This window comes from Poromitra crassiceps, assembly GCF_964638095.1.
Source record: "Poromitra crassiceps genome assembly, chromosome: 10".
Taxonomy (NCBI): Eukaryota; Metazoa; Chordata; class Actinopteri; order Beryciformes; family Melamphaidae; genus Poromitra; species Poromitra crassiceps.
The window spans coordinates 18,258,810-18,282,229 of record NC_139631.1 but is presented as its reverse complement, the minus strand read 5'-3'; the positions used below and the strand labels follow the sequence as shown (position 1 = coordinate 18,282,229).

The following is a 23,420-nucleotide window of genomic DNA, read 5'->3' as shown; positions in this document are numbered from 1 at the left end:
AAGCTCATGTGTCAAGTGAAGGAGGTTCTGAGAGACAGCTGACCAGCCACTCATGTTTCTCTCTTGTCCAGAGGGAGGACAGAGAGTGTGCAGCAACAGCTATCCCTAGAAAGACAGGTTCAGTGCTCAGGCACTCGAAGCATTGCTGTGGTGGGGATTGCTGTGGTTGACCAGTCCAGGGCCCATCGGGCAATACTTTGCCAGTGGAGTGCCAGACGAAGCCATCCTCAGCAGCGTTGTCTTTCAGGCACAGAAGAAAAGTGGATGCAGACTTGCAGAGTATATATGCTTGTCTTATAGTGTGGAGTGCCATTTTGACTGGCTGAGCAGTTTAGACACTTTAGTGCACTGAGGCAGAAAGATGAACAAACGGATAAGCCAACAGAGTCATATTAGAGCGGTAGTTATAACAAATCTTTTATTTGAATGAACAAGCCTGATATCATAACATGGACTGCAGATCCATGGAGAGTCCTGGCCGGATGGAGCTCTGAGGAAAGAGAGGATGCTCTCTCCTTTATATCCTAGATAATGCAAGCTAACTAGATTCCTCGCATATTTTCCCACCCGCTTTATTACCAGTCAGTTGCACAGATGTCTATATTGTCATATATTTCACACTAACCTTGTGACCGGGGAAAACATGTTAATTTGTGGAAACTATCTTAAATCTAAAAAACACATGTCAGGAGTTGACCATTCCATTGTCCTAAATTAAACCAGTCAAGTCTCTCCCTTGGTCAACTTGGCCAAACATGGCTAGCTGCTTTGCGACGGCAATAAAGCACCACTGTCAGAGGCTCAGTATATCCTCTGTTGACCCTCAAATGTCCTACTATCTTAGCAGACTAAAATACAATTTGTTTCAATAGTGAAATAGCATTAACAATGCATTAGCAATAGCAATTGATATGACTAAAATATACCTCAGTGTCATACACTTTCTGTAATAAACCATTTAAAAGTGTGATGACCCTCCTACTCTCCTGGCCCTGTGTTGTAGGAGCCTGGTGTTGTGTTGTTTGGTGCACCTGTGCCCGGTGCACTCATGGGTTTAAGAAAACTTCAGACCATTCAGCCTCTCTCCCTCCGATCCACATTTTGTTCTTCTCGTTTGTTTAATGTAGTTTGTGTTGTCTTTATTTTCCCTTAGTAGTTTTAGTTAAATTATTGTTTCAACTTTTACTTTGGTGTATGACTCCCCATGTTACTCAAGAAAGTAAGAAATGAGGGGAGTCATACACCAAAGTAAAAGTTAAAAAATAAATATGCAGCTGTTATATCTTGTCTTGTTTTTGTTTGTTTATTCTATAGTTGTTTGTACCCTGTTAATTGCATATTTTAATTGCACCCTTTAATTTAATCATTAAATTAATGGGGTGCAATTAAAATATGATTAAATAAGATCATTATCATGACCATTATCATAAGTAAATATGATAATTACATTTTAATGCAATGGAATGAAACTGAGATAATTGAATTGAATTGAACTGAAACCCTTGCATTCCACATTCAGTCACAAAAATGCAATACTGTATGTCTTAAGATGAAGATTTTCCCTTAATAGTTTTAGTTAAATTATTGTTTCAACTTTTACTTTGGTGTATGACTCCCCATGTTACTCAAGAAAGTAACAAAGTCAAGTCATACACCAAAGTAAAAGTTAAAAAATAAATATGCAGCTGGTATATCTTGTCTTGTTTTTGTTTGTTTATTCTATAGTTGTTTGTACCTTGTTAATTGCACCCTTTAATTGAATCATTAAATTAATGGGTGCAATTAAAATATGATTAAATAAGATCATTATCATAATTAAATATAATTACATTTTAATGCAATGGAATGAAACTGAGATAATTGACCACATTCAGTCACAAAAATGTAATACTGTATGTCTTAAGCTGAAGATGTAACATTTGGCAGTGGATTCAGGCTTGCTGCAGCCTGAGCATGAAGTAAACCACACAGTGCGTTGGTTCAGCCTTCTTGGGGGCGGGTACGTCTTCACAGCGTGCAGGTTTACAGGAAATATGAGTATCAGGAAGTAGACAGTTTTTGAGATTTGTTTTGTCGCCAAAATTAAAATAGCCTTTAAAAGTTTAATCCGGGTTAAAACAGGATACATTCCATTCAAAGCGTAACTTCGGTGTGTTTACCTTGTGAACTTTCACTGTTTTCTGGGCGCAGCGTGCGAATTCAGGTAGGATTCCGTTTCAGTGCAAGAGGAGTGCATTAAAAGCAGTACTGTACAGCACTGTAATAATAATGTCAGAAAACTGCAAACACGGCAATCAAATGAAACCTATTAGCCTGCCGAACTGTGTTTAGATCGAGGCGTGAGAGGTGAGATCAAAGGTAGGCTACTCGGCAGAACAGAGGAAGCAGGCTGACTGAGAAGTTAATCTATCACTTCAGAGTACTATCTGAAGTGAGCACTTTATCAAATTGAAGAAGCTACATGGCTGTTTTGTATCTTTGGTCGGGAGCAAACGGCTAAATTGATAGTGTGAATAATAATGAATGTAATAGTTAATAAATAATAATAATTATCAACACTGCATTTTTTATATATCAGTCCAAACCATCCGAGTTCATTCAATAGTTATAGGCTCCCAGACTGGATACAATGCTGTCAAGTCTCAACTCAAAATCAGTCTTAGTGAAAACTCAACACTGACTGAACACTTTGCTGTGTGTGTGTGTGTGTGTGTGTGTGTGTGTGTGTGTGTGTGTGTGTGTGTGTTGTTGTGGTGATGTGTGTATTGTGTGAGTGCAGGAGCAGCTGAGGACATGAACCGTGCCCCCCTGCAGCAGAGCTGTGGCCCCTGGGAGCTGAAGGAGCGGCTGGGGACCGGAGGCTTTGGAAATGTCACAAGATGGCAGAACAAGGTACATAAACACTTCTGATATTATGGCAATAACTGCTACCTTTCCCCTACAACTCTCCTTTGGGTTACGTTGGATTAAGAAAAGCATTAGCTTACTATGATGGCCTGCTGTATTTACTCATGGCATGGTGGCACTGTTGCCTCACAGCAAGAAAGTCCTGGGTCCTGGGTTTGAATGGTTCGAACCCCGGTCCGTCCCAGGTCCTTTCTGTGTGGAGTTTGCATGTTCTCCCCGTGTTCGTGTGGGTTTCCTCCTGGTGCTCCGGTTTTCTTCCACCATCAAATACATGTATGTTAGAGTTAATACTCCTGTCACTGGCAGAAGAACTGGAGTTGGTCCCTGGGCGCCGCTGTACTACGGTTGCCCACTGCTGCTCTTAGTTGGTAGGTAACGTTAGTCTACCTAGTATAGGATGGGTCAAATGCAGAAGATACATTTGTATAATAAAGTATACAAATACAAATAGTGAGATGTTTGTTGTCACAGGTACTAAAGAAACCTCCGTCCACAGAATGGTTTTGCATACCGCTGCACACCAGATGTCTCCCGTCTCCTGGACAGATTTCATTTGTCCAAATGACTCAATGGGCACAGACAACTGTCCCCTATAAAAAAAAGAATATAAAAGAAGTCACATGTGAAAACCCACATGTGAATTCCAAAGCACATGTGTTGTTTGGATACATGCTGGTTTTTGACATGTGAATGTGCAATTTCTCTTGTGAAAATGAAATAATTTTTACCTGTGAATTGTCTCTTCGCACATTAAAATAAGTTTTCACACATTAAATAGATATATATGCAACGACAGGTTAAAAAACATAAAAACAAATGTAAAAAAACCCCCACACATTTCACATCTAAAGTGAAAATGTGGACCGAGTGGTTCCAAGTTAAAGTTCTGTTGTCGTGACAACGCCACCTAGAGGGATCAAGGAGCCTAGGACTCCTGGTTTGTGTTTGAAATACCACAGGGGTGAGCAGCAGTTTTGTACCCAAAAAGGAGACAAAGTTTACCAATGAATAATTTAATTAAAAATCATTCACAAACAGGAGTATAAATGTAAAAACAAGGCCTTGTCTAAAACTATAAAAAGGCACAGTCCAGTTAAAATGTCCCGCTATAATGCAGCTAAAAAGGGGGGGTAAAAAGGATTGCACAGCCCGGTCTCTCCACAGCCAATGGTCCCCACACCGCTGTCCAGTCACTCTCCCCAGCGCTGCCCAGTCCTCGGTGAGGTTGGTCACTCTCCCCAGCGCTGCCCGAGATGCGTGGTGTCTCTCCTGAAGCCGCCGCCGCTGCTATCTGTAGGAGGAGAATGGCACCAGTGGGAAGCTCACACAAAATCACAGTCACCTTCCCCACCCTCTTCACTGCACTTACGCTTGGTCTGGACAGTGCGTTCCAGCTGTCCAGACTGTAAGTAGTTCGCCTGGGTGGGTATCTTTGGTGCTGTTCAGCTCCTCTGTTGGTGCGTCTCAGTGGTCCCGTGCAGTAGGCCTACTGGGTCTGTGCTGAGAGAGCTCTGGTGCTGCTGTCCCGTTTGCCTATGCCTGTGCCTCTGTCTCCCTCCTGCTTCTCCATGAGTCAGCAGATATAGGCCAGGTGCCTCTGTCTCTGCACTGCTTCTCCATGAGTCAGCAGATATAGGCCAGGTGCCTCTGTCTCTGCACTGCTTCTCCATGAGTCAGCAGATATAGGCCAGGTGCCTCTGCTTGATTGCCTCCGTCACAGGTGTCCCATATTCTACTAATGGCTGTGGCCAAAATAATAAAGAACTACACACTCAAATCAGTTACATGCAACAAACCATAATCACCATACTCCCTCCTATTACACTCAAATGAAAATAAGTAAACAGTAAAGTAAACAGGAAAATAAACAAAGTATAATAATGCATGCAACTCAAAACAATCCAATACAAAACAAAATAATGGCCACAGCCTCACAAAAACACATGATGTCAGAATACAACATGAAAACAATTGTTATGAAACCCAGCAAGTGTAGGTTTTCAGATGTGAGTTTTCTTTGTTAGGGGAATTGTAGTGGAATGATATCACACTCAGTCACAGGATGAGAGCATTGTAGACGTGCATCCTTACTGTACTACACAGCATGGCAACATGGAAACACCCACTATTACCACTAGTGCTCCTTCCTCTCTCTCTTCACCGTTACAGTATATATCAGCAGTATTACTCACACAAGGCATACTTCACTAAGTTTGGCATATACCTTATGAATCATAATCACTGCATACAAGTGATAATGGGTCAGAAATAGAATTATATTGAGCCCAAGTACATGAAAGGGCGATCCTTCCGATGAGGAATCTCTGTCAGAAAAGGTTTTCTCAGGTGGTTTCAAGTCCGGATGTATCTGTGTTTGCACAAAGACATTACTAATTGTAACAAACTGTTTCCTGCTCCCTTGGTGACCCCACTACTGGCTTTGTTCATGTTTACATTATGATTTCATTGAATGGAATCATTTATTGATATGAGTGATATTTGGAGAATTTGGAGTAAAACACACCTGTGTTTTGGGCTCAAATTCAGAAAAACTATTTTAAATAGTATAGTAAGTATTGCTAATCATCAGTGCCACTCCACGGCTGTCGGAGGAAATGGAAATGACAGAGGTGGAAATGACACGGGGAGTGGCACGTTAGGGCAGGACTGCCTCTACTGCTGTGATGATTAAACTTCCTGATCAGGAAGTTCTCAGTCTCCCTGGATCAATGACGAGGCTATTCACTGTTGTTGGTTCCTAGATGATCCGTGACCTATTTGAGAACAAAGTTATGGGACCTGGGAATTGGGGCACTCTTCTCTTGATGATGCCATGAAGAACGAGGCGTTCTTCTATTGCGCAGCATGTTTGACAAGAGGTTAAAATATGTGGATGTTGTGCCATCGCCTCTCTTTTCCATCTATTGTACTCAAATTAATTTAGCAGCAACACCCTGTACGGCCAGCTTAAAGCCATAAAGATTTTTACTGCTATTTAGCCATTATAAAATAAAAATGTTCGTATAATGTAATGAAACAGAAATCCCTTAATTAAAGTTTTTTTTTACTGCTATTTAGATATTGTAATGTGTATTGTAAATATTGTGAACAGTCCAATTAAGCTGAAATGCCCAAATTAAACGCTGAATTAAAAATATTTAAAGAGCTACTAATGGCTATCTCCATATTTTTGCTGCTCGTTAGCTTCCCGAAAGAATGAATGAACTGCCTATAGATAAAAACTGTGTGTGTGTGTGTGTGTGTGTGTGTGTGTGTGTGTGTGTGTGTGTGTGTGTGTGTGTGTGTGTGTGTGCGTGCGTGCGTGCGTGCGTGCGTGTGTCTGAATGCATACAGGACACCGAGGAGCAGATCGCTATCAAGCAGTGCCGTCAGGAGCTGAGTGAGAGGAACAAAGAGCGATGGTGTCTGGAGATCCAGATTATGAAGAGGTCAGTTTCATTCTGTCACATCACAAGCACAGTTTTCACCCTACGAGACTTTGGCATAGAGGTCGTGTGTGTGTGTGTGTGTATAAAGGGGGTGTGTTAGTGTTGGTGTACGTTACAATTGGCTAAAAGCGGGTGGTGTTTTTCCCACCCCCTCTGCCGATCTGGGGAGAGTTGTAGACTAGCAGATGCTTCCTCCGATACATGTGTGAGTTTCACTGGCAGGACATAGCGCGTGACAGGATCACACCGTTTTTTTTTAACCTCTACTCTACCCAGACGCCTCGAGCACAGTGTTGTTCTCAAGCCACTTAAAGTGTTTTCAAGCCACTCAAATCAGTCAACGGAGATTTGCGTGAATAATAAAGACCACATTTCCCAACTCCCATCTCATTGTTTTTCTGTCTGCCCACACACAGCATATTGCCTGAACTTGTCTCTGTGATTACAAAAAAATCTGGATGCTCTCTTTGCACTGTGATGGAGCTACTGACATTAATGGTTTAACTCAACCGAGGGAATCTTTCAAATGGTATTTGCTTATGGAAATTGTAAAATGTGATTTTTGTTATTTACGGCAAAATGCAAACGCCTCGGGGGAATCCTTCTGTCATGCGAGTTATTTGATGCCTCGGCTAAAACGTCCTTCTGGCAGCGAGACAAGCATTGGTCTGGCTCGTTTTGACACAACATGGTACATTCCATGACAAGCTGCGAGCTTATGACTTTGACATTTGACTTTTATATACCCATCTGTTTTACAAGTGTTCTCAAAATACAAAGGGACTAAATTTATATCCTGGAATACTAACAAATAAGCCGAGACATTAAAAAATCATGACAATATGGCAGTTTGGGCTATTTTAGTCGGTTGGTGGTTATTTCTGGCAGAATAATTTGCCACCTCCTCATCTTGCTCTACTTTGGCGAGTGTGGTGCAGCTTGGCACAAGTCTTTGTTGTCTATGAGGGCTTACGTTTGGTTGTGGGTCTCTGGAGTGGGATGACAGCTTGCTAGAGGTTAGATTTCTGTGTGTGTGAGTTGTATGTGTGTTTTGTCATTTGCTGGTGTGAGCAGCACGGGTGTAAAATGGTCTTTTTTTCACGTCCCGTTTTAACAAGTGTGTTGTTTTCAGACAGACTTGGTCACAACCACAACCCTCTCATGCACCCACGCTCAACTAGTGGAAAAAACCACAGGGCAGGGGACGCATATAGGACACCCTACCATTATATTATTACAGCTACTTAACACAAATGTAAACACACATATACTGTTCACACACACAGCTTTCAGAATGTTTTTTTTATTCTGATGCATGTGTGTATAGCGCGTGCATAGCATCGGGTTGTCATCGGCATACGTGTCATTGCTGATTGGTCGAGTGAAAAACTAAGAGAAACACCATGCACCCTGCAATCTCATGCAGACTCACTATTTCATCTCACTTTCACACACATCCACCTACCGCAGGGGACACCTCCAGATAACCTTAAGGGAGGCAGAGAAGAGATTAGGGGGATATTTCCAACATCCGGTCATATCATTCTTAGCCTCGCTGTGTCAGAAAGAGATCTGTAGTACCGTGATATCACTGTTACGATTTTCTCATCATGTTTGGGTTGGCTTCTCTCCATCTGTCACCATCTACAGTCTAATGCGGCCAAGAACGAAAGGTCAAAACACTGACTGATAACTTAACAATGCCTTATTATTCTAGTGATGACTATCATCTGTATGAAACCACCACCTGCTATTGTAGCCATTACAGCACACTGATTATATGTTACATGCTGTTATGTTCCAGTGTAATACATTTGCCTGTGGGATATCAAATGGTGTTTGTTATCTTTAGATTTCCCCTCTGCTTTTTTAACGGTCTGTTCAAAGAGAGCCTGATCCTGTGAGAATCACTAACACATTGTTTCAATTTGTGTTGTGGTGCACCACAATAATAAAACTGAAGCCGATAGAGAGAGAATACAAGCACGTGAAGGTTGAGATGAGGGAATGGACGGTAAGGTTTAGATTCTAAACCTTCGAAACTTTAGAAGGTGCCTGGAGTATTAATAAGAGTATGTAACCATGATGAATTTGACTGACTGACTGACTGACTGACTGACTGACTGACTGTATGTCTGTCTGTCTGTCTGACTGACTGACTGACTGACTGACTGACTGACTGACTGTCTGTCTGTCTGTCTGTCTGCCTGTCTGCCTGTCTGTCTGTCTGACTGACTGACTGACTGACTGACTGACTGAATGTCTGTCTGTCTGTCTGACTGACTGACTGACTGACTGACTGACTGACTGATAGATGTGTGTGTCTCTTCCCTCACTCAGGTTGGATCATGTGAATGTGGTGGCAGCCAGGGAGGTTCCTGAGGGACTGCAGAGGCTGGTGGGCACCAACGACCTTCCACTTCTGGCCATGGAATACTGTCAGGGAGGAGATCTGAGAAAGGTGTGCCTGTTTGTGTGTGTGTGTGTGTGTGTGTGTGTGTGTGTGTGAGAGAGTGTGTGTGAGAGTGTGCGAGAGCGTGTGTGTGTGTGTGTGTGTGTGTGTGTGTGTGTGTGTGTGTGTGTGTGTGTGTGTGTGTGTGTGTGCGAGAGTGTGTATGTGAGTATCAGGGTCCGAAATGAATGGGGGCTGCAAGCTGACCTTGAAAAATGGGGGGGTATGTCCCTGATAATTCGGAATACCCTTTTCTGCATTCCACCCTGTTCACATTTAATTCGTAGTTGTCCAATTTTCACACATGAAAGTGACTGCTTTCCCGTTCCCCAGTTTCCTCTGGGCGAGAAAACATTAAGAGCTTTTTTTAGCAGAGAGCAATTGAGTACTTGACCTGAAGCAGTGGAAAGCGTGGAAAGCACCATGCAGCCGGCTGTCAAAGAAAATGCCAACGTCATACAAACCACTGCATCATAAAAACTAAAACAAGTTCAAACAATATGGTGAGAAAGGAGAAAAAACTACAACTATGGAGATGGAACTTTTTGGGGACAGGGAGTGGGAAAACGGCATCATCCTGCCCTGTAAGGTCTGTTATGTCTGCCAAGAGTTTCCAGTAGGGGGGAAGAAACGTGGGACATGTGGAATATTGTTATTTGAAGTAAAACAAACATTAGTGGGACAAATCAAGTGCTTATTCGGGAATATGTCAATGCAAAATTATATAATTTCAAAAGTCATTAAAATGGCTCCTAAAAATGACCAGAATGTACCAAAAAATCTCATCAAAGGAACAAAATATGTGAAAAAAGGGTGTGTGTGTGTATTGGTGGTGCGTCTGATGCTGTGTGCTGGAGAAAGTGCGTGCACACAGAGTGTATGTGTGTGTGTTGGTGGTGCGTCTGATGGTGTGTGCTGGAGAAAGTGCGTGCACACAGAGTGTATGTGTGTGTGTGTTGGTGGTGCATCTGATCCATTTGGGTTTGCTTTCTGCTCAAATCTTCAACCTCCGACATACACGTCATATACGTCTTATCTTATCCCACTCAATCTACACTTCAGGGCTCCACATGAAAGGAACTGTCATCATCTACTCACCCTCATGGCAGTTGAAACACAGGTGAAGATTGCCTATATAACAGACAGGGAGGTTACCAGCACAACTCGAGAGAAATCCAGTCACCATGCATTGACTTCAGTACAGTACAACTGAAGTCACGACGAGGCCAATAAAGTCTCCATCTATTTCCTACTGTCGGAGGAAAGCCTCCGGTAACATATTGTGAAATTTAACAGCCGTGCCTACCCCGTAATCATCTACTCCTTCTAAAAGATGGTTTCTTATTTCTTATGACTCATAAACATAATAATAACTCATTTGGTGAACATTTAACATATTTATTTATTTTTAATTTGGTATTAATTTTATCTCTGTGTAAAGTGAATAAACATGCTCGTCTGCCTTAACAATGCAGTTTACACATTTTTATAACTGCTTCTTTATTAAATCAGAGTTCTACTGAGTGAAACATAATACTGAATTTAGCCGCAGACGTCAGTATAAATACAGAGTCTGTTTTATTATCAGGTAATAAACATTAGTGTCCGATAACAATAACGACACACATTATTCCTAGTCAGTTGACGGTCATTTTAGTCAACTAAAGCAGGAACTCTTCATATTTGAGAGGCTGGATCCAGCAGATTTGGGGCAAATGTCAAAATAATTTGTTGATGTGAAAATGTTACAGCCACTTTAATAAAATGCATGAATTGAATCATTTATATGTTGACACTGTTTGATGCTTTTACACTCAGTTCTCAGCCTCTGCCTGCTTCGCTCAGCTAGAGACTGAGAACTTTCTCCCATGCAGCTTTCATTGTTAAACCTGGGTGGAAACAACAATTTGAGAGTTAAAAAAACAACTGCATTGCAGAACCAATCCAGAGAGTCTTTAGCAGAAGTTGTGTGCTTGTAAATGGATAAAACAAAATCAAATAATGTAACGTTGCTTGGAACATTCATTTTCAATGTTTTAAAAAGTTCTCTCCGTGTTACAAAGTGATTCGCTGTATTTGAAGTTTGTTTTACCAAGGAGGATAATGGTGGCAGAGCATAACTTATATAACAGTAACTTGAAAAAGGCGCGTGGGTTTGTTAGCGGCCGTTCTTGCCGCGGTTCAAACGACTATTCTTCTTGACAGGAAGACGATTGGTAGGCAGAGATCTCCAATTGTCTGCGAGCCGAGACTAGGATGCTTTCAACTGTTTGTTCGTCTGAATTCTGCATTCGCAAACAAAATTAAAATATTAAATTATTGTAAAATATGACTCATTTTTACCTCGACAAGTGTCTTTTGTGCCTCGAAAGGTAAATTTACTTGCCTCAGAAATGTAATGTCAAGCCCAGCACTAATCTACTTAACACTTAATCTACTTTACAGTTAACACTTAATCTACATGACACTTAACACTCAATCTACTTAATGGATGGAAAATAATAATTTTATTGTCCATTGTGGTTTGAAAAGAGCAGAAAGTTCCAAAACATGAATCAAGGGGACAGATTCATATGGAACCAACTATTAGCTAAGACTGTGACTGTCATAGCAGACTCTTTTATTCCCATCAGTCACGGTATCAAATGTCTGTGTTTGTGGTCTCTGCAGTATCTCAACCTCTTGGACAACTGCAGTGGAATGAGGGAAGGATCCGTTCTGATTCTGCTGCGAGATATTTGTGAGTACGCTACATGACCCCGAGCTGCAATGTAACTACTAACAAGTTTTAACTGCGTGTCTGAGAGAGAGAGAGGCAGAGAGAGAGAGAGAGACAGAGAGAGAGAGAGAGAGAGAGAGAGAGAGAGACAGAGAGAGAGGGAGAGAGAGAGAGAGGGAGAGAGGGAGAGGGAGGGAGAGAGAGAGACTGGTGATGGAGTGAGCTGGCAGCGTGATTAGCTTCCTGTGGCATGGAGGATATGGTCGCTTATGGTGACCAGTATCATGATGTCATCGATGACGCTAATCCGCAGCACTTAGTCACTACGGCGACGGCTCACAATTATGCAGAAACATACGTCACAAATCAAAGACACTCACACACTCCTTGCAAACATGGACATGCACGCACATCAAAGCACATATCACACACACACACACACACACACACAATATAAACAGATTTGAGAGAAAACATATGGTATGGATCACGCTTGGCTCGCTTAAGAGTGTCACACACACACACACACACACACACACACACACACACACACACACACAGAGAAACTCCTTTTCCTGTTAGTCATTGGCAGACATTTCCTGATACTGGCTGAGCCTTTTAAACTGTACCACGAGCTAGGGTAAAGACATAGGCATGCACACAGACACACCTAGCACACACGCACACACACACTTAGGGGGCCAAAGGGGTTCCGCATGGTTTAACACTGTTAGCCAACACACTCACTCGTCACCCTTTGACGCACGAGTGAAGTGACAATATAGTTTAAATTGCAAATGGTGACAAAGCTCTTTGGGCTAACCACAGTCACTACACAACAGTGTCTTTGTTTACATACACAGAGTAACCTGGCTACTGGCTGCACTCCACTTAAAGGAGCATGGCAACATTTTGAGAGATTCGCCTATTTGCCACATTCCCGATAGTAAGACGAGAAGATAGATGCCCTTCTCTTCTCTGTGCGTGCAGTAGAAAGTACAGTAACAACATGCCCCTTCTGCTAGTTAGCTTAGCACAATGACAAGGGAATGGCTAGCCTACCCCCGTTAAGTCACCAAATACACATTCCAACAGTGCCAAAACGCTCTTATGTACTTGTACTGTACATGTTGTGACTCACGCATTCACCACGTTATGAAATAATAATGTGAAATTACGAGACATTGTAATTTCCGAAGCAAAATATATAGCCGGAACCTCCGGTTTTGTCAGGTATCTATCTTCTCGTCGTACTATCGGCCAAAATGTTGGCATGTTCCTTTAATACCTTTTTTGGATGAAGCTGTCTTTGAGCTAATTCTTTGAGCTCGTATTCTATCCAATTTATTATGTTTACGTTGACCCAAACTCAGGTTATTTGATAACTGGGTTAAAGGGGAATTCTCTGTGTATATAAATGAGGCAATGATTTGCTGGAAAACAATGCAATAAACTTGGGAATGTTCTTGTACACGTCCATTCATACAATACATCAAATCAGTTAGGATACATGAAAATCTGTGATTCTCCATTAGCTATGTGACTCTTCTTCTTCTTCTTCTTCTTCTTCTTCTTCTTCTTCTTCTTCCTTCTTCCTTCTTCCTCTTCCTCTTCCTCTTCTTCTTCCCTGTTTCTATCCATTTCTCTTGCCCTCAGCCTCGGCTCTAACCTACCTCCATAAGAAGAGGATCATCCACAGGGATTTGAAACCGGAGAACATTGTGCTCCAGCAGGGGGAGAAGAGAGTGAGTTGAAGACCTTCTGACCTCCTTGTTATTACAAATACACCCAAGATCAAACCAAAAAAGGTCACATGCAGGCTAACCGTCATTAGTTGCTTGATGAGGAATAGGTACAATAGACTCTCACGTCACTAGTGGTGAGTGCAGGATTCTTGTGTTGAATGTCATCTTATAATTTAATTTAATGTGGGAAGTTAAAACTCACTCCATCTGCTTGGCCTCTGAGATTGTATACCTCTTACCTTCCTGTATGGGCCTCCCTCTGGTTCATTATGTAATATATCATCTCATCTCTGGCCCGCCATAGGATGCACAGAAATGAAGCGTGTTATATAACTGAGGTCACACATATTAACAATGTTTATTCATGTTTATGCACAGTTTGCGCACACTGCTGCGTTTCATGAGATTGTACTAAAATATACACTTTTTTTTCATAATAGAGGACAGTAAATCCAATGCAATTGTTGATTTAGTTTATAGAGGCAGAAGCAGGTATGGTATGCACAAATTGAAAGAAAGGCATCAAGAGCTTATATCTGTTCATTTGTTTGTGAGCCACTCACTCAGGTTATCCAGTTAGTAATTACAGGATATAATTTTGTCAATAGCACTTATTTATTTGACTCTCTGCCCCAATCTCAGTTGATCCATAAGATTATAGATCTCGGCTATGCAAAGGAACTGGACCAGAGCAGCCTTTGTACCTCATTTGTGGGAACTCTGCAGTACCTGGTAAGTGATGAAAGCTTGGAGGTAAACATGCACGTGTATGTGCACATGAGCTCTGATGTGTGTTCCACTCACTAACGGCTGAACCTGCTCTTTCTCTTTCCTCCTCCCACCTTCCAGGCCCCAGAACTCATCGAGAGACAGAAGTACACAGTCACTGTGGACTACTGGAGCTTTGGCACTTTGGTGTTTGAGTGTATCACAGGATTTCGCCCCTTCTTACCAACCTGGCAACCTGTTCCCTGGTAGGACCACCCTCAAACTAGTCTGCATACTGAATCACAGAACTTCCATACCTAGGTGGTAACACTTTAATTGGATAGTGCGCCTACATAGAGTCTATAGAGTATTTGTAACATTTCTCAACCGCTTATTGCAGTTGACATTCAACAATTCAACTGTTTAACATATGTTGAACAGATTATCTATAGAGTATGTGTTACAATTCATGAACATACCTACATATTAAACTAGGTGCAGGTGTGTAGAATGGGAAGCAAACAGAGTCTGTGTGTTGAAACTCAACTAATAAGCTGTTAAAACAACATCTACAGACAAAGCGAAACAGTTGAATTGTTGAATGTCAACTAATAAGCTGTTGCAATGTTACAAATACTCTGTAGACTCTCTGTAGGTGGACTATCCAAATAAAGTGTCAACCAAATGCCAACTAAAATAGACAAGACTAGACTGTTTCTTCCTAGGAAGTTCCCTGAATAAGGGCAATGCACGTCAAGCCAACAGGATGGCACCCATTTCAATCCCCCTCAAATCTCCCCCGCTCCTATTGCCAATGAAATTACAAAACACTCTGTACAAGCTGTACAGACCATGACCGTATCTTTGGAGTTGGAGGATAAGCTTCATTCCAGATAAATATTGTTATTACATGAATGGATTTCAACACATGAGGAGAGAACAAACGAGAGTAGCCAGAGGAAAGAATTGACGGAAATGTGGATTGTGCCAAGGTCAATTCCTATTAATTTTGCACCTTCAAATCTAAATTTGTACAGGTTTCCCCCCCCCCAAATGATTCTCTGCCTCCATCTCCCACATAATCCATCGATTTCCTTTTTAGGCATAATAAGCTGAGGATGAAGCAGGATGACGACATTGTGGTGTACGAGGACCTCACAGGAGAAGTCCGCTTCTCCAAACATCTCCCGCAGCCCAACAACCTCAACAGGTAACAGACATGCACACTAATGCTTACTCATCATGACAATAAGAATCTCAGTGCAACATCTGAACATCGTGTTTCACAGTCTGTTGTTGGGGCGGCTGGAGAAGTGGCTGCAGCTGATGCTCAAGTGGTCTCCTCAGGAGAGAGGAAAAGACCCTCAGTCCACACCCAGCGACTGCTTCTCCCAGCTGGAGACCATACTGGAGCTCAAGGTTTTCTCTTTCATTCATTCATTCATTCATCATTCATTCATTCATTCATTCCTTTTGTCTTGCCCCCAACACAATGAAATCAAATCTATAGATTCATTAGACCGTCTCCAACCGTCTATCAAAAACAATATCTTAGACACCACTGGTCTGATTCTGACGAAACTCAGATGGATCATGCATCTTTGCAATGTGTTCCAGCCATTGAGATATGTCAATGGTTCCAGCATTAAAATATACACTGCATACATACATATATTTATATACATATACACCTAATTGTGGCACTATAATTAAAGGTCACTTTTTTATTATTATCTCAAACATGATAACTCGGATACCAATGAAGAGATGCTGCATTTTGGCACTTCATTCTAGTGTTTCCAGAATTACACTGATAGGTCTGATGGGAGTAATCGTCATGATAAAAGGTCAAAATCTATCTTTGAAAGGCCCTAACTGCTACGCCAGTGGTCCAGTTGTTTGTGATTCTGGTTCTGATTCACGGGGGGTCTGTGTCATTTTGTAGGCCAGTGAACATCATGTTTGCTTGTTCTTTCTCCACCATGCCCAATCTTTCTCAATCTCTCCTCCCCCAGCTGGTTCATGTTCTGAACATGGTCTCTGCTAAGATCCTGACCTACTCCGTTTCGGCCAGTGAGACCGTGGCTGACCTGCAGCTGAGAATAGAAAAAGACACCAACATCCCTCCAGCCAACCAGGAGCTGCTGCTGGAGGCGGGGTTAGCCTTGGAGCCTCATGGAGAGGCCACGCAGTGCGCCATCGATTACACAGTAAATCTAACATAAGTCAAATCTAACATAAATATATACAGCACCCATATGGGCACGCAATATTCAATTATATACACAATGAGGCGTCCGGGTAGTGTAGCGGTAGATTCCCTGCCTACCAACACGAGGGTCGCAGGTTCGCACCCCCGTGTTACCCCGCCTTGGTCGGGCATCCATACAGGCACAATTGGCTGGTGTCTGAGGGTGGGAAGCCGGATTGGGGGTATGTACAGATCCTGGTCGCTGCACTAATGCCTCCTCTGGTCGGTCGGGGCGCCTGGTCAGGGTGGAAGGGAACTGGTGGGAATAGCGTGATCATCCCACGTGCTACATCCTGCCGGTGAAGCTTCCCCTGTCAGGTGAAAAGAAGTGGCTGGCAACTGCTCATGTGTCGGAGGGAGCATGGTGCTAGTCTCGGCTCTCCCCAGATCGGCAGAGGGTGGAGCAGCGCCCGGGGCAGCAGGGGAAAAGAATTGGCCAAGTACAATTGGGGAGGGGTGGACACACACAATGTGATGGTGTGCGGTGTTACAGTGTGATATCTGTGTCTGTAGGAGATAGATGGTCGTCGGACAGACTTGCCTCTGGTCTTCCTGTTCGATCGCTCCTCTTGCAGTTACGAACCCCAGTTTGCACCTCGCACGCTCCCTGAAAACATACGCTTCGTCCGTGAGTACACTGCTTGTTTTCTTATATAAGAATAAGAAAAATACTCTTCTTCTACAATCTGTATGATCTCTACGATGGCTTCTCAGAGTCTTCATCTCTTTCTGCCTCTAATCCTGTCTGCCTTTCTCTGTCTTTGTCTGTCCCTGTCTCTCTCGTAGAGACGGACCCGAAGCACATGCTGCCTTACAGTCCTCTGAGGAGGACTTGTGGCCAGGCGTGGCACACCATCCGCTCCCTGAAGGAAGACTGGCAGAGACTGCAGCAGGGGCAGAAAGTTGCCATGTAGGACCCCCCCCCCACACACACACACACACACACATGCACACGTCACATGCTATATGCCTTTATTCAGTAAAAACGTATACATCTTTTCTCCTTTCTTTCAGCATGAGCCTACTGAGACACAACTCCTCACTGTCCAAGCAGAAGAATGAGATGGTGTCCATGCACCAGAGACTGACGGCCAAGCTGGACTTCTTCACCACCAGCCTGCACATAGACATGGACAAATACCAGGAGCAGAGAGCCACAGGGATCGGTACTGTGACACAAAATCATGATGATAGATATCAGATTACTAAAGGGACTTCACATTATCATGATGATAGATATCAGATTACTAAAGGGATTTAACATTGTCATGTTGATAGATATCAGATTACTAAAGGGACTTAACATTATCATGTTGATAGATATCAGATTACTAAAGGGATTTAACATTGTCATGTTGATAGATATCAGATTACTAAAGGGACTTAACATTATCATGTTGATAGATATCAGATTACTAAAGGGATTTAACATTGTCATGTTGATAGATATCAGATTACTAAAGGGACTTAACATTGTCATGTTGATAGATATCAGATTACTAAAGGGACTTAACATTATCATGTTGATAGATATCAGATTACTAAAGGGACTTAACATTATCATGTTGATAGATATCAGATTACTAAAGGGACTTAACATTATCATGTTGATAGATATCAGATTACTAAAGGGACTTAACATTATCATGTTGATAGATATCAGATTACTAAAGGGATTTAACATTGTCATGTTGATAGATATCAGATTACTAAAGGGACTTAACATTATCATGTTGATAGATATCAGATTACTAAAGGGATTTAACATTATCATGTTGATAGATATCAGATTACTAAAGGGACTTAACATTATCATGTTGATAGATATCAGATTACTAAAGTGACTTCACATTACAACTGCCAATATCGCATTACACCCACCATCAAGCTGGTCATTCTTACTTTCCATCATCGATAGTGTCAATTACCCACCCCCCACCCCAAACGAGAACAATCCTAATTGTGCTCACGTTTTGCTTAATTTAACATTGAGGGAGATTGAAATAAAGAACATGTCAGTGTGTAAATTATTTAGATCAGGTAGAAAGTGCACAAATAATGTCCACAGTGCAGGAACCAACATTCTTCCAAAGTGATACCATTAATTCTATGTTTTTAAGCAAATGTGCAAGTGAGTGGTGAGTAAATGTCAATAATACAAATGCTTAATGGTAGGATGGTGGTGGATCTCTGTCAACACGTAAGATCACGTATCTGTAAGATCACGTATTTGTAAGATCACGTATCTAGACTGAGTACAATTGATTCTGCCACTGATTAATGAGAGTCTGATTATGTTTCCTAGCATCAGAGAAACTCCTGGGTGTGTGGAGGGAAATGGAGCAGTCTGCTGTCAGCTGTGGGCAGGTAGAGTGTGTGTGTGTGTGTGCGTGCGTGTGTGCATGCGTGCGTTTGTGTGTAATTGTGTATGCGTGTGGAAGGATTGGCATAGGGAAAACTAAAAGCCATCCGTGTTTCAGGCCAAGGTGAGTGAACTGGAGGAGGAGATGATGCAGCTGCAGACAGACATAGTTGACCTGCAGAGACAGCCGTGGAGGAGCGGAGAGGCCCTGGACACACTGTAAGACACAATGTGATCAGTCTGAACCTACAGTTAACTTCATTATAAAAACAAAACACAATATGATCAGTCTGAACCTAACTTCATCATAGAAACGTTAACTTCCCTGCTTTTCTCTCTGTCCTCCAGTGAGGGAAAGGCCATGGAGCTGTTCCGCAAACTCAGAGAGAAGCCCAGAGGTTTGAAATGAACATGCATCTGTTCACCATTATACTTGACACTTCTTACAGTGTTTGCATCAGTAAACAGACAGTAAACCTGCTTCCTGCGTCCTTCCTGTCTTTCCTTGTCCTTGTCCCCGTCAGACCAGCGGTGCTCGGGGGACAGTCAGGAGGTGGTGCGCTTGGTGGTTCAGGCCGTGCAGTTCTACGAGAGGAAACTCCGAGACTTCTACACACACCTCAGGTGCTCACACACAACACGCTATATTCTCATAAAGCTCCAGCAACAACTGCAAGAACATGCAGAATCGTATACATTTTGTAGTCTTACAAGGAATAATATCTTAACTACATATGTAGTATACAGGTTATATTATAATAATATAATAATAACTAAATATATTATTGTATAGGAAGTTAGAGAAGCAGGCCTTGTGACCGGATGATGGCCAGTTTGTATCCCAGGATTGGCTGGGAAAATGCGGGTAGGGAAATTGAATGAGTAACACTCTCACCTCCAACAACCTCTGAGATGCCCCTGAGCAAGGCACTTAATCCCCAACCAGTCCAGTGGAGCTGCTCAGTGGCCACCAGTAAAAGACTGGTTGTACTGGGCAGCTCCAAGGTGTGAACATGCGTAACTGTACGAAAGTGAAGAAGGACGTTGCTGCAAACAAGCATTTACGCTCAGGTGACTCTCCCTGGATAAATAAAGGTTATAAATAGACATATCTTTTAGAATGTTTTTGTAGATTTTGCAGAGCAAAGTTTGATTTGTGTTATTTAAAATGGAATATGTGTGTGTGCACGCGCGTGTTTTGCAGTAAGACGGTGGTGTGCCGTCAGCGTGTGATGGAGCTGCTGCCCAAGGTGGAGGGTGTGGTCCAGAAGATGGCAGAGAGCGAGCAGGTCCTGATGAGTCTGCAGGAGAAACGACAGAGGGAGCTGTGGAACCTGCTCAAAGTCGCCTGTGTGAGGGAACATGAAGCTCTCTCTCTCGCTCTCTCTCTCTGCAGAAAGTGCAGTAAAATATTGAATCATCATCAAGAATAACAATTGTCATGATTACAATATCTAGCAAAATAGTTGAGATGATCATTTTTGCCATAATTGTGCTGCTCTGCTATGCATATGAATTGGCACAGATTAACACATGTTAATATGTATGCTCTTCTCTTATCTAGAGTAAGGTTCGCAGCCCAGTGAGTGGGAGTCCTGATGGCATACGAACCCCCTCTTCAGTACCCCCCCTACTGACCCCCACCCCCCTACTGACCCCCAGACACAGCTTACAGCAGTTGTGAGTACACACACACACACACACACACACACACACACACACACACAATCTTTCAGAATGTTTTTGAATTCAGTACGTATTTGAAGAGTCTGCATTGCAATGGTTTTTATTGCTAAATATGCTGCTAAATATGCTATACACTTGCTGTCTGATCAAGTCAAAGCTAAAGGAGAATTCTCTCTATATCGACCATTCAGTCTCCTCACACAAACTCACTATTTTAGGCACTTAAGGTAATCTTGTTTTCACTCACTCACTCCACTGCTATTCTGCTATCAAATAAGCCTCTGGAAGGCACAGACACATTTCCCATACATACAGTAATGTGGATGAATCATTGTGGGCGTATTTGCAGTGATGAATCCCTGGTGGAGGAGAGCAGGACATTCGAGAGTCGACTCCAGAGTCTGCTGCATGACACCATGCAGGAGTCAGAGAGCAGCATGGAGGTACACACACAGGAACGCACACGCACACACACACACACACACACACACACACACACACACACACACACACACACACACACACACACACACACACACACACACACACACACACACACACACACACACACACACACACACACACACACACACACACACACACACACACACACACACACACACACACACTCCCTGACACCTGTGCCCGTTTTGCCCAACTCTCACCCTGGTCTTGTTTCTATGGGAAACAAGACATCTGCCTGTTGTGCTTTATACGGTAACTGTATTAAAGTAAATTTTAGCTAGTTTTCAGTGTGTACACACACACACACACACACACACACACACACACACACACACACACACACACACAGTATAATCTTCTCTGAACCATGCTTATGAAGATGATCTTGATCTCTACGTCACTGCTAGGTGCTGAGGGAGTGGACGTGGCTGAACGGAGGACAGAGCTTCTCCAGCGATCTCTCCTAAACTGGCCCAGTCCCCGCTGAAATGTGAAGCGGTCCTCTGCTGCCTCTGTGTGGAAAGGATGGCAAACTGCATGAAGATGCAGTTTCTCTATGGACCATTTTGAAGGGATGCTCCCATTCATCAGCCACTGATTGTTACTGGCAGATATTTGCTTAATGAGATTAGTGATCAGCTCTGATTTTCTTTAAGAAAAAAAATCTGTCATCATAATCCCAATCAGAGCATTCCTACAGTATTACTGTATGTAAAAAGACATTTAATGTTTTTCTTTAAACACAGTGGGCTGCGTAATCTTAAAACCATTGACAAATGTATTAAAAAGCACATATTTTTTTATGCTCTGATAACGAGATGTTCATAAATTAGTGTCATCAATGTGTTCATGTGTTAAATCTTGTCCAGAAATATTTCTCTTTTACTGATGTTTATATATAATTTAGTCACATTTTAGTTTATCATTGTTGCTCTATACATGGTGGACTTCAATCAGGATACAGACTGTATTTTACTACATGATTGTGTAAAAAAAGAAATCTCTTGTATGGTATATATTTCGCTGTGCTTCAGTGTTTATTAGTGTTTTCCACTGGACTTTCATTTTAAGATATCTATTTTACTAAGCCATTCGTTTACTAAAATGGGAGGTTATTATTGCTATATGCTGGATGATTGTAATGTTGTGTCTGCATTTATTCAGTGGTTTTGTACCCATTGATAAACAAACTGTATGTAACAAAAGCGACTCAGCCTCGCCTGCGTCCCTTGGTAGACAGTTGTCTATTTTTCATTCTTGTCTTATTGGGGCTATTTACTATAGCTTGTCCCTGCCGCAATTTTGGTCATCCGAGTCCCAAGGGCCTGCCTGCCAGTCAGAAGAAATATATTGACATACAGGTCAAACCCAGCTCATCTGGCTTGGTTGAAGATCACAGCATACCAGGCGAATGCCAGTGATTATTGATGTAAAACCTGATTTTGAAACATTTCAATAAGGTCCAATCTTTACTCTGTAGCTGAATTAAAAAGAATTGCTACAGAGATTGTCACTAATTGAGATACACAGTTTTACATTTGATTAGATTTGACATTAGTGTGTGCTGGATCTGGCCCCACAGCAAGAATAAAGTCATGCATGCAGGCATGACCGACCACTCACTATGCTGTGTTCCAGCTGTCAGACCTGGCTAACTTTACTTTATACAGATAGTGCTAAGTGTGGGGAGATAAGTGCCTGTGATACCCTGTTGTTTATATGTGTCCACGTGTATTAAAAGATTGATAGCTGTACAAATGTCATGTCAGAAGGTACGACTATGATTTTGGAAAAAGTTGAATGAATATTGTTTTTTTTTAATACAATGATTTATTGTACTGTAGACACGTATGTTTTCTTCATTTTATTCCCAATCCCCTGAGAACAAGAGCACACATTATCTTCCCTTCCTCCACCTATTCCTTGTCAAACACAAAATACAAAACGGCAGAAAAAATACATAACTCGCATAGACCGACGGACAGAACAGTGTATGACATTCTTTATTCCATTAATTCAATAAAATATGTTTGAGGTCTTAACTGCTGACTCCTTCCTATTCAAAGCACAGCACAGACAAAGTGAAATGGTAGTGGGGTCTAACAGGTACAGGACACAAAAAGAGTCAAGACAGAGAGATGACAGGTCCAAAATTGCCATTGGCCAAAACAGGACCAGAAAAATAGAGCTCTTTAGGCAACTGCATGAACACAGTTTGTATTGTGTTGATGCTGAGCGGTGGAATCCAGATCAGTCAACAGTTATGAGGAGTTATTAATCACTCTTTGTCTTTTCTGCTTAGGACTCCTTCGCTACTTTTATTGCATCAGTTTACAGTCACTGTACTTGTCAATGTGACAATGAAAAGTCAAAATAAAAACTTAACACTTCCCTCTGGCTTTGAAAGCATGCACCAAGAAAACACAACATAACAAAACAAGCATCCTCTATTCATCTCATTAGCTTGAAAAATTAGATCAATACATGATCTGAGGGGAAATGAGCTGACCACACACACACAGTTAAACAAGGTGCTTCAAACCTCATCTCATAAAGAATGATGTGTCTGAGGGACCTGGACAAATGCTCGACCGCAAATTACGTGCAATTTGTCTGGTCAAAAGCAGAGAAGAGGTTGTTTTGTAGGAATTGCCTGTTGATTGCTGTACTGTGACC

At 42.1% G+C, this 23,420-nt stretch overlaps 1 protein-coding gene across 3 annotated transcripts; it reads left to right on the top strand.

The window, feature by feature from the left end:
• The first annotated feature begins 2,047 nt into the window (after positions 1 to 2,047).
• Positions 2,048 to 21,273, top strand: ikbkb (inhibitor of nuclear factor kappa B kinase subunit beta). 3 transcript variants are annotated; one of them, XM_083645067.1, is made up of 23 exons: positions 2,185 to 2,203; positions 2,332 to 2,431; positions 2,775 to 2,892; positions 6,262 to 6,356; positions 8,697 to 8,817; positions 11,479 to 11,548; positions 13,184 to 13,272; positions 13,915 to 14,004; positions 14,122 to 14,246; positions 15,083 to 15,190; positions 15,270 to 15,399; positions 15,996 to 16,190; positions 16,745 to 16,859; positions 17,018 to 17,141; positions 17,246 to 17,397; positions 18,537 to 18,598; positions 18,712 to 18,812; positions 18,942 to 18,991; positions 19,118 to 19,217; positions 19,798 to 19,945; positions 20,158 to 20,273; positions 20,629 to 20,722; positions 21,152 to 21,273. In XM_083645067.1, exons 3-23 carry the CDS (start codon positions 2,794 to 2,796, stop codon positions 21,209 to 21,211), a joined length of 2,244 nt encoding a protein of 747 aa, XP_083501193.1. In that variant the 5' UTR covers positions 2,185 to 2,203; positions 2,332 to 2,431; positions 2,775 to 2,793; the 3' UTR covers positions 21,212 to 21,273. The 3 variants fall into 3 exon arrangements, with proteins under 3 accessions (XP_083501192.1, XP_083501193.1, XP_083501194.1); XM_083645066.1 differs by lacking the exon at positions 2,332 to 2,431 and having other exon boundaries at positions 2,048 to 2,203; positions 2,780 to 2,892; XM_083645068.1 differs by lacking the exon at positions 2,185 to 2,203 and having other exon boundaries at positions 2,340 to 2,358; positions 2,780 to 2,892.
• The last annotated feature ends 2,147 nt before the right edge of the window (positions 21,274 to 23,420 follow it).

What these genes read in the sequence shown, in the direction of transcription:
- ikbkb (XM_083645066.1), top strand. Translation starts at nt 2,794, where the DNA reads ATGAACCGTGCCCCCCTGCAGCAGAGCTGTGGCCCCTGGGAGCTGAAG. An exon ending in CAGGGGCAGAAAGTTGCCAT is followed by an intron (nt 17,142 to 17,245) that starts GTAGGACCCCCC and finishes CCTTTCTTTCAG; the next exon opens with CATGAGCCTACTGAGACACA. An exon ending in AGTCAGAGAGCAGCATGGAG is followed by an intron (nt 20,723 to 21,151) that starts GTACACACACAG and finishes CGTCACTGCTAG; the next exon opens with GTGCTGAGGGAGTGGACGTG.